Here is an 11,974-nt window from a genome sequence, read left to right on the forward strand (position 1 = left end):
TGCTGTTCGATATCGATATAGAACAGCAGATGTTGAAGCCAGAGATTAAGAGCTAAAATAAAAAAAAATCAATGAAGAAGCATAATAGTTTGTGTAGGGTATCCTGCAGCTGTGGTGGCAAATCAGTGCTAATTTGTTTTCCGAAAGAACTTGAAGGCGTTCCAATGATCATTCAGAGATATCGGGGTTACATTTGATAACTGACACTATTAACATACTCTACGTTGTTAATTTTTGTGAACGCCAGTCAGGTACCAGCTGACAAATATCGAGCAATTTTAGTGGTATTTCCTATAAAAAACCGTGGTTGCGTAAACAGTGCACGTTACATTCGTTATGGGTAGAGCAAGTCCCTTCTGAAATAACACTTCACGATTTGGTTCCACCATGTAGGTGTCGTCTGTCACACATTATGCCAATTGTACGATAGCTTGAGTAAATGTTGCTATCCGTGTGTGATTCACTGCGCGGAAAGGTACAGATTGTTGTCGAAATGTGGAAGCGTCATTTGCTTTTCGTTAAGGAGAAGTGTGCGTGTGCAACAGTTAATAAATGCCCGTCGGTCGGCTAATAAATGCCATCCTAAAATTATGTCGTGCGTGCCATTGGCCAGCTCTCTTTCCCTTTCCCTAACTTTAATGCAATAAATTCAATAATTACCTTCTCCCCTCTTCGTTCACAATATTACTACGGCTGCACTTGTCAATTTTCACTCATTCCCATTATATATATGTATATATAAACAAACATATGCAGGTGAACGAAACGTAGTTAATCCAATAAATCAAAGAATCGAAGTTTTCAGGAAGCAACCGAAAGCCAAAAAATGGCGGAGCCAGGATTCGAATTCTGGGCCTCCAATGTCCGGTCAGGTGTGCTAAGCTCTATAACGGACCGGACATTGGAAGGCCCAGAGTTCAAATCCTGGCTCCGCCGTTTTTTGGCTTTCGGCGAGTTCCTGAAAACTTTGATTCTTTGATGCATTAGATTAAGTACGGTTCATTCATGTACATATGTTCGTTTATATCGTCCTCGGAGACCACGTACGATGGTGTGAAGTGCCCGTGTTGTATATATATATATATATACAATAAAGGCCCGCCTATAATTCAGGTTTCTTCTTTTGTAGGCCCTGGCTTGTTTTCTCTTCTTGATATGAAATTATTTAATTCTATTTTGATCAGATATAATTGGTTCCAAACCTCTTATACATTGAGTTGCACAAATAAAAAGATAACTTAATTTTGTTCTTAAATTTTGTTCTTTCTTTTTTATATTGAATCCTGTATATTCAGGGTGTTTTCTTAAGCCGTAAAAAATACACTTCTGTTGTTCGTGCAGGCGAGTTATACGGCCAGGGGAAGATAGTATAAAAGTCTAATTGTAGCGATCAGTCGGCTAATTAATAAAATGTGTTAATGAACTTCTTAGTGCAAAAAGATATCTCGCTCAACTTCGAAACTTCTGAGCGTCGTCAAAACTCCTTAAATCAAGTTGTATAAATCATGTAGCACGTGGGAAGCGTAGTGGTGCGCTGAAGGTGTTACTCGTGCAACAGGTACAAGGCTGGGGCTATGATATAAGACGACAAAATCGCTCGGGGTCGTTATCGCATCGCTAGCCCTGCTCCTGCTGCACGCGTGCTAACCTCAGAGCACTACTGCGCTTCGGACGCGCTCGAAGTCTTTCTAAAATACTAATTTATTGGTTTTTGATGACGCTCAGCAAGTTTATGATTGAAGCCATGTGGCTATTTTTACTGATTAAGGAGTTAATTACCATTTCTAGTCAAATAGCCGACTGATCCTTACGATTAGCCCTCTCTATTGTGATCCCTGGCCGTATAAACTCACCTGAATGAAGCTGCATAAATGTTGCTTTCACGGCGTTTTTTAAACAAATATGTTAATCTTATAAAAGTCAAAGACACACTGTGTAAAACTATAACAGCTATACCTCAGGTGTAACATAGAGGACAGACATATAATCTCAAGTTTTGATTTTCTATGCACCTGTAATTATGAACACATAATTCAAAATTGGACATAACCACTAACATTAAAATTATGGAATGATTTACTCACAATCGTCCCGTGTATTTGAAAAGTGCTCATCAACACTAAAAATTTCGTGTGCAATGTGTCCGGCACTAGATCGCTCTACAATAATAACTGGTCTTATACGTAGTGAATCGCGGATAATTCCATGCTGTGAATAGGAGAGAAGCAGTAATTTACTTTATGAAACTAGTAGATACATAGCATTAGTGGGCAGTGTTTCTACACAAAGCCTTTTGGTCTTTTTGCGTCATGTGATGCAGTAAGCCAGATAAACTCGAAGCCCTAAAAAAGACCCCTCCTCTTTTGCGGAAATAAATATTAGTGTTTATTTATAAGTTTCTACATTGTAAACAGTAGACACGCCATGGACCTATGAGCCATCTAGCAATGATTTACGGTTTTCGCTTCCATTACTTATAATGACATAATTGCGCTATATTTTTTCATTAACTTGTCTTTTATCAGAAAATTTTCCTTTGCCAAGAATGGGTCCATGACTGTCTTCTTTGAATGAATGAAATAATTGATACTCGCAGGCGAGCTGGTGAACGATCAAAGTGAAAAAAAGCATAGTGCGAGTAATCGCGCCGAGCGAGCAGAGATAGCGGTGGCAGATTGCCGAAGCTTGGGGAGCGCCGAGCGGCAGGGCGTAAGCACGTCAGAGTAGGCCACGCACCCTCGCCTCTGGACTCCCTTCCAGGCGGCGCAGCCTGTACCGCGAGCCACGCGCTCCTCTGCTCGCATTTAATTTTTCCCCGATAGTACATTGGTGTCTTCAGTGGTTCTGTTCAGGCAAATGATGAGATTCAAGCCTGCCAATCAAAGTTTCGTGAATTCATGAGTGTTTTGAAACGTAGTACCATCTGCCTTTTGCTGCCCAGATTTGACAGTTTGACCAGCTTCCGCTTCTGAAGAAACGCGCACCTCGGCGGGTTGTCAGTTTCGAGTGTACGGAACGGGACCGCATAGGAGAATCGAGCGGCCGTAGTAATTGGTGAGCGGGCACTTTCTAAACTTACTGTTATGCAAAAAAGGGCGTTATTGTTATAGAAATTTGGAAAGCTACATTGGTATAATTAATAATATTTAAAGTAATAGCGATGTAGATGACGAGTGAATTTTAGGTCCTTGCTAAATTAACACTCAATATCTGCTGCGTCTTTACTTTTTTGTGCGTGTGTCGTTATCATCAGAATATTTTGGATTCTAGTGTCATATACAAAGTCCTATTTTACAAATTTGTAAAGTTATGCATTTTACGCCAATCACAAACCTTTAGGTTGCTATTCTTTCTTATGGTAATTTTAGTGTTTTCTTGTCAGCATCGTGCTGAGAGAAGCTATTTTAATACATTGTTTCAGAATAGCAGAATTACCCCTGCGTCAGCACTGGGTATACGATGCACTGAAGCCCTCAGTGAAACGCTGCAGAGCAGTTTAAACTAGTAACTTAAATAGACTGAAGCTCAAGCGCATACACTGCATACGCGAGCCTGCAGTTGCAAGGTCATCTAAATGTGTCCTCGAAAACTGCTTCGAGCAATCCAAATCCAGAATTGGGTCAGGCCAATCTGATGCCGCGAATACCAACGCTACCTAAATGCTGTGCATCTCTCTCCCGGGTGGCGCCTCTAAATAGGCCTTTTTTTGTTGTCTTGTTTCGTTTAAAAATACTATTACAGGTATGTATCTCGTTTTTTAATCTGACAGTCTAGCGCTCTCTAGCGCGCGAAGGGAGCAACGAGAAGGTCACGTAGAGTGACGCTACGTACGCACGCAAAAATCGATAGCATGCGTACGTTCGCCCAGCTCGCTGCGCGGCGTGCGTATGGCGTATAAATAACGTGGAGTATGCAGCACTTTCGCAAACACACAGTGCGTCCGTTTGCTCCTACACGCGATACTAAAACTCTCTAATACTCGCACACTGTTCACAATAACACAAGCAACGGAAGCATCATAAACGCTTCAACTATTCCGCACCGCACTGACTGAAAAAAAAAAACAAAAAAACACTAAAGTTTAATTTTTTATAAATATCGTGTGAAAAACTAATATATATATATATATATATATATATATATATATATATATATATAATAAGTCAAAGACGCGTTCTTTCGGAGTTGCTATGCTAGAAGTTTATTGTGTATATTACGACAGTTTCGCCGAGAGGCTCGGCTTCATCAGGAGATGGCATACATGTATGCCATCTCCTGACAAATCCGAGCCTCTCGGCGAAACTATCGTACAACTCTTCCTCACCTATATATATATATATATATATATATATATATATATATATATATATATATATATATATATATATATATATATATATATATATATATATATATATATATATATATATATATATATTCGGCAGAAAACGCACTTGAGATGGTTGTTGGAGTTCTTAAAACATATTCTTCGTATAATATGTTTTAAAAACTCCAACAACCGTCTGAAGTGCGTTTTCTGCCGTATATACTTTTCGTCATCCTGAGCTACGTTTTTTTTTTCATCTCTCTTTCTATATGTATATATATTTATTTATTTATTAGTACCTTGAAGGCCCTAAAACAGGGCATTATACAAGGGATGGGCACCTCATATTTGTAGGATAATAAGAAAAGGATATAAAGCATATACACTCATGAACAATAAAACAAAAAGAATCAACAAAATATTCAAACAAAACATGACAAAAAGTTCGAATACACTTATGTGTATTCGAATACACTTATGAACTAGCACTAAAAAGTGCTAGTTCATTGTGGATTCTAAAACTTCGCCTAGCACTTTTTTAAATACATCTATAATGTGAGCTGTGACTATGCTGTTAGGCAAAGCGTTCCATTCATTAATTGTAAAAGGTATGAAAGAGCTAGCGTAAGAAGTCGTGGATGCATATATGGGTTGTATTTTACAGCTGTTATCTAATCTCGGAAAAAAAGAAGTGGGAGGAAAAAATAGTTTATTTCTAATTGTTGGGTTATGGTGGTAAATCTTGTAAAACTGTGTCAAACGAAATATTTTCCACCTTAAAGTGAGTTCAGGGAAGTTTGCTCGTTTACGTAGTTCAGACAAACTTGTGTGAAAAGAATAATCAGAATAAATAAATCGTAATGCTCTTCTTTGGACACGTTCTAGTTCGTCTTTCAGATAAGTTTGCCCCGGAGACCATATGGATGCAACATATTCTAGTTTTGGGCGTACTAATGTTAGATATGCAATTTGTTTTACTTTAGGGGGTGCGAGTCTTTAGTTCCGTCGGAGAAAACCGAGTGTGCTGTTTGGCTTAGCAACAATGTGATTGACGTGGGTGGTCCATGTCAGATCGCTGGTTATATGAAGACCAAGATATTTGTAAGGTGAAAATGAACCGAGAATAATATCGTTAATGCTGTAGTTATAAGAAGACGGGGACAAAAGACGAGAAAAGGTGAGTACTTTGCATTTATCTAGGTTTAGTGACATCTGCCAATTATCACACCATTTTGCAGTGGATGGCAAGTCAGCTTGCAGGGATGAGTGGTCGCTGGTGCTCGAGATAATACGGTAGATTACCGAGTCGTCTGCGAAAAGACGGATGGTCGAAGAAACACAAAGAGGGAGGTCATTGATGTAGATTAAAAAAAAGGAGTGGTCCGAGCACGCTCCCTTGAGGAACGCCAGATGTTACGCTCATTTTGGCTGATGCTGAGTTATCAACAACGGTATATTGATAGCGATCAGAAAGAAATTCAGAAATCGAAGTAATAACAAAGTGGTCAATTTTTAATTGGTGAAGTTTCATTATAAGGCGGTTATGTGATACTCTATCGAAGGCCTTCGAAAAGTCAAGAAAGATAGCGTCAGTTTGTTGTTTATGTTCGAAATTAGAATGAATGTTATGTACAAATTCGAGGAGTTGGGTCTCGCATGACAATATGTTCCAAGATTTTCGAAGGAATGCTGGTCAGTGATATTGGGCGATAATTTAAGGGTGAATTTCGGTTTCCAGAATTATGTATGGGGATGACGCGGCTAATTTTCCAGTCATGAGGGAAGATACCTGTCGAAAGGGATTCAAGAAAAATGTCGGTTAAAAACAGAGATGATGCATGCTTCGTATTTTTTAATATTTTTGAGTTGATGAGGTCATCGCCAGAACTCGAGGAAAGTTTAAGATTTTCAATTGCGTTGATAACTCCAGAATAGTCGATGGCAATGGTTTCCATGGACGGATGAATAAGGGCCGGAAGTAGCGGAATGTTGTTAAGATTTTCGTTAGTGAACACGGAACAAAAAAAGTTGTTTAGGCAATCAGCACACTGGTCGTCGGAGAGAACTAGACCTTCGTCATATGTGAGAGCAAGAGGGGTGAACGGCTTAGGATTGATTACGTTCCAGAACTGTTTGGGTTTGTCGGTTAATACTTGTAATAGGTCGGTACCGTAAAATTTTGATTTGGCTTTTGTAATTTCATATCTATATCATTTTTCGCATTCTTCATATTCACTTTGTATCTCTTTGTTTAAGGGCTTCTGTTTAGCACGCTTGAATAATCTTTTTTTTTATTGGCTAGTCGCTTGATTGCTTTAGTATACCAGGGGTTCTGACTATCTGTCTTGATGTTCACCAGAGGCACGTATTTATTCGCAAGGAATGATAACCTATTTTTAAAACGGAGCCAGTTTTCCTCAATTGAGTAACTATGGAACGCCTCCCTGAAAAACACATAAAATGACTCTAGTTCAGCGTTAATAGGTGAGGAATATATATATATATATATATATAAAGCAATAAAATAAATATTTTGTTCTCTTTTCGTTTCCATATATATATATATATATATATATGGAAACGAAAAGAGAACGCCATATTTATTTTATTGCTTTGATTTGCAAGGATTATATTTAGGATTTTTTTTCTTACATTCACTTTTCTATTAAATTAATTAGCGATTTTCTAAAATAAGTTTCGGAATTTTTGCTGCTTCTGCATCTCGTCTTGAAGAATGGTTACGCTTAGCTTAATTATGTAGTACTACTTTTCACGAATTCACATTGAAAATATCCCAAAGAAATATTTCGTCATTACCACACGCAGTCCTTTATCTCTTTCGACAGATACGGCCGCCCTTTGGTCCGTGTCATGATATACCATTTTGTTAAGCTCCGTTCCATTCATCTGAAACGAGGAAGAAGATATAATTCAACTGTATGTTCTTCCGAATTTTTTAGATTTTATGCTGCAAGATAAAAAAAACAAAAAAACTCTCACATTATGTATCACCCGGCTTGCCCCTTCGTCATACTGCAACAAAAACGTCTCCGGAAAAATATCCGCTGGTCCCAGTGATAAAGTAATCTCTTCATTGATAAACAGCGTTAGCTGACTGCCGTAATTTCGAGCCTCTATTAGACGTGGGTACACAAGCCTTCTTCTCCCGAATCCTAGGAGGAAAAAAAGAAAATATTGATGGAACAATAAGCCCTGTGCCAAACACCATCAAGCAGCATTCTTGATACGAGCTGAGCTGAACTCACGTCGAACACTGATTCAGCTTTTGCTTCCAAAACATGCTCAGCGTGTGTGCCCAAGCAATGGCTTACTCAGAAAATTGTCTCACTCGCAACTAGATGACATGAGCCTCTGAAAATGTTCTTTATTTGTTCTACTGTAGGCTGGCCGCCGATAAAAAAAAAATGGCCCAAAGTACATCTGGAAGGCTTACTTGGAAGTTAGTTTCATTAATTTTTATTTCCTACACCTTCTTGCGCATGACTGAAATTCATGCGGCACCGCTTAATACCATGCACAAAATAGACTTTTAAAAACCCGAGTTAGTGCACAGATATGAACCAATTTCAGTCGAATGTCTTTTGTGTGCTATGAAGTGTATAATTGAGTATCAAATATTACTCAAGCAGAAGCTACTTTTACAAGAGCTGCCCACCGGTTAGTGCGACGGCTATTTATTCAATAGTATGCGACTTCGAAACTCATACAAGGGCGAGTAAAGTATCAATATCTTCGCAAGCCGTTATTTCGGAACAACCGGATATTAAAGCATGAAATTATTTTTAACGGAACCACAAATACCAAAATTTTACCATCCTGTAGCCGGATTACTTCGAGGTTTAACATTTACGTAGAGATGTGTAAACATTTTCGAATGCATTCGTAGGCATATTTGTAGCTTCGAAACAGAATATTGGGTAAAGACCTGCATATGTTCGTTTTGTTACAACTGTCCCGGTATTTGCATCTACAGTTTTAAATCCGGCTTCTAAAAGTGATCAATAACGAAATTGGCGAGTTTGAAATCACAACAAATTGAAAAAAAAATGTATGGGTGTTTACTTCTACATTGATATTTTCCAGGTTTAAATTATGAAAACATATTGATTCCAATTGAAGAATTGATTCTAGAAAAGTTTCAGAAATCAATATAAATATATTTTAGTTTATACAATATTCCTCTAAAATCTATGGTGTATTCTGCTTGAGACGTCGCCTCCTTGTGGCCTCTTTTCTTCTCGTCCCTTTTCCGAAATACCCCAGTCTCGGGTTAAACAAAACTATGGTTAACTTCCACCAGCTCGCCTGCACCCTTACAATTTTTTCATTAAAAAATTCATTGTTCTAGAGGTTTTAACTGCCTTAAAAAAATCTAATGTTCTAGATGTTTTAGAACTTTCCCATTCGTAGGATACAATCTCATTGCTCTTTAATTGTTCGGTTACGAGAAATCGAGTTTCCAAATTTGGTCTTAACTTTGAAAACTTTCACAATAGCCTGTCAAACAGAACTTTGTTACTTTCTCCAGTGTTACTTAACCTGTCAGTGTATTTATTTTGGTTAGAGTTTGCTCAAATCTCATTTCTTAAAATACTTTATCAATTCTGAAAAAGAAAACTTATTAGATCTTCGACTTTAACAAACACTTCTGCAATCTTTAAGTTTTTGGATATTTCATATCTCTTCGGTTTACTTTAACACCAGTAACACTGTTCAGGGCATCTACGATGACTTTGTATTTGTTTAGTTCATGCGTTTCAAACGTGTCTGGATACCAAAACTAGGATGTGGCTGGAGACCTTGAGACACCATCTGAGCACGGGATGAATTTGGCGATCGTTGAACTGATTTGAGGAAAAAAAAAAAGATGTTTGATTTCTTTATTATTAACAGTTAATCTAAGCTCGAAAAATGCATTCGCACCAGTCTCATTAACAAATGTAACAATAACGGCATCATTGCGATTCGTATCGTAACTTTTAACAATCTTTAGTCTGCATTGAAATACTTTCGGAAAACATGGTGTTGGAGCACAACAGTTCTATTTCGTTTCGAGATTTTATAAGTGTCGTTTGAATTTCTAACAATTTGAAAATGATAATGTTCATCAGTTGGAATATAAATTCCTGTTTCTCGTAAGTTCCAGTAGTTCATTTGTAGAATAAAACAATTCATGCAAAAATGTCCTTTTTAATTCCGTTCATTTCCTTTTGAATTCTGTTCATGCATGTAATTGTAGGATGGATTAATTCACTGAGCACAGGTACACTTCATATGTCTTCTTTTAGTCTTTTTGTTTTTGTTTTGGTTTATCGAATAAATCATAGCTAAACACAGAATGAAAGGGTTCAGAGTATTCTTAGTCATCGTTTCTAATAAATTCATAGATTTTTGTTTCCTTTTTTTCTGTTCGTTATCTTTAATTTTAAAAGGTATAACAAATGACTTTGAGGATATTCTTTTTACTCTTTCTTTTACGCTATAGCATCTGGAACTTCATTCTTCTCATTTTTGTTTAAACTGTATGAAAACGCGAGTTGTCAGTTAGCGCTCATCCTGTCTCCCTTGTGTATCCTTCCTTGTTGTTTTACGCGATATATCCTCATGATGGACAACCAACCAGCCCTCCCAGATCATATTACCTTAAATTCTTAGCCAGAGGATAGAGTTCCTTCAGTGAAAAATATTTTATTATGTACTCCACTAATAAGAAACATTTTTAGACTTCTTAAAATGGTTTTAACTAAATCAAAAACGTTTCTTTAATATAGCTAGTTTCTAATATAGACTTATCGTGTTCGTTTCTCTGAAGCAAGCAGAAAAAAATCAATCACAAAAAAATAAATAAAACTGAGAGTCCAGAAGAAACCGAATACGGCGAAACAGAATATGAATAAAGGAAGGTTTAAGCAACGGTGTTCCGTATTACCATCTAGTTTACATGAAGGGGGAGATATACTGCTAATGGTTTATTAACAAGATATGGTCTTATATTTTTTTTTTCATAACAGTCGAAGTTCTTAAATATATTTTTTTTATTTTGAAAGAGTCAAGGTCGGGGGAATCTGGGATAAACTAGAACTCTAATTTTCTATACCACTTAGAGGGGAAATATACGTCGCGTGACACACCGATCTCTTCCCCTTACCCCTCTCCTCCCTTCCCCTCCGTTTCTCTCCCCATACCTACCCCCTCCAAAGATGTCCCCCATCTGCCTTCTTTCTCCTCGCTTCCCCTTCTTCCAACCTACCTCCATAAGGCTTCCCTTCTTTCCCCATTCTCATACAATACCCTCCATCACTTAGTTGTTTGACATATAAAATTAGTTTCACCGTTCAATTTAGCGGAGAAATGTACGCCATACGACACACCGATTCCTTCCCCGATTCCTCTCTCTCCTTTCTCTTTCGCTCCCTTTCCAAATACCATGCCTCAACCTCCTACTGTGCTCTCTTCCCCTCTCCATCTTCCGCCCTACCCCTCCCTACCCTCTCCTTTTTTCCTTCCCCGTTCTGTATACCCTTCCTCCCAATTTGCCTCCCTTCTTCCTGCCCAGTCACGTGAACACCAATTCAGTTTTAATACGTATTGTTAGTGTGTATAGCCGGAAGTTGGCCACAGTGGGCGTCGGGTGCCTCAGTTGTAGATGAGAAATTTAGCCAGTACGATTGCCAGGTTAATGTGAACCACGCAGTAGTGATACAAGACCGCTCACCGGTACGACACTCATCCAGATCGAAACGAATAGGCCTTGGGATTCAATTATACTTGGAAAGTAAGCCGTTACAAGTAGCGGATTTCTTGTAATCTGTTCCTTTTTGAAGTAATTTTGTGACTGGCATTTTACTTCGCGCGGCAGTTATTTGTAATATATTTTCAATACAAGATATTGAAAAGTGATTATATTAACCACTCTAGTCTTTAAGAATATGAGTATTATACAGAAACTAGAGCGCAATGAGCATGCAATTCAGAATCAGTAATGTTTAACCGTAATACATTTCATTTGAGGCTTCGTAATATGCAATTGTAATGCACTACATTTTTCAAGTAACGGGCGCAAGTTTGGATTCAACCCACGATCCCTGAGTACAGGAGAGCGAGCTTTCGCTCTACGTGCTCCAAGCTGTGGTGCGTTAACAGTGTCAGCCATTGATTCCCTCTCAATTCAGCTTCCCCCAAAAATAAAAAAAAAATGATTGGGCAATTAATTGATCGATTAACGGCCGATTATTCATTTAATGTTTTTGCTACGATTAACTCTGAACAATAAAATTTTGAGGAAACAAAAAAAAAAAAGCAAAAATTAAACGTATTTACCGCGCAGACGTGGAAAAGTACAACAGCACGAAGGGCAAACCTTAGATAAACTTTCAGTCTAGACTAAACTGTATGGGCGTGCTTTGCAACTCCAGACAATTGCAGAAGGTTACCCGTGTTCCGGCCACTTCAACGCCGTTCGAGTGTCCTGTTAGCGCAGCATAAACTGTTGTGAACAGCAGACTTTTTTGAACAACCAAGGAGGTCGCCCTTGCAGTAGAATATCAACGAATATCGGCCTGAGGCAGGCGAAGTAATAATTTTAGCGTGAGTGTGAACTGTTATCAACAACTCATCGAGGTTGAT

General features: G+C 38.1%; 1 protein-coding gene across 1 annotated transcript in view; it reads right to left on the reverse strand.

Annotated features, from left to right (window-relative positions):
- LOC115311832 (A disintegrin and metalloproteinase with thrombospondin motifs 5-like) overlaps positions 1–10,626 on the reverse strand; it is a 70,311-nt gene extending 59,685 nt beyond the window's left edge. The window contains exons 1-4 of the mRNA XM_040218603.1: positions 10,599–10,626; positions 7,328–7,500; positions 7,145–7,234; positions 2,085–2,208 (exon numbers count right to left, since the gene is read on the reverse strand). Coding sequence (XP_040074537.1) covers positions 2,085–2,208; positions 7,145–7,234; positions 7,328–7,500; positions 10,599–10,626 — 415 coding nt within the window. The remainder of the gene's footprint in view (positions 1–2,084; positions 2,209–7,144; positions 7,235–7,327; positions 7,501–10,598) is intronic.
- Between the last annotated feature and the right edge of the window lie 1,348 nt (positions 10,627–11,974).

Source organism: Ixodes scapularis, unplaced genomic scaffold (assembly GCF_016920785.2).
Source record: "Ixodes scapularis isolate PalLabHiFi unplaced genomic scaffold, ASM1692078v2 PGA_scaffold4__175_contigs__length_147842914, whole genome shotgun sequence".
Taxonomy (NCBI): Eukaryota; Metazoa; Arthropoda; class Arachnida; order Ixodida; family Ixodidae; genus Ixodes; species Ixodes scapularis.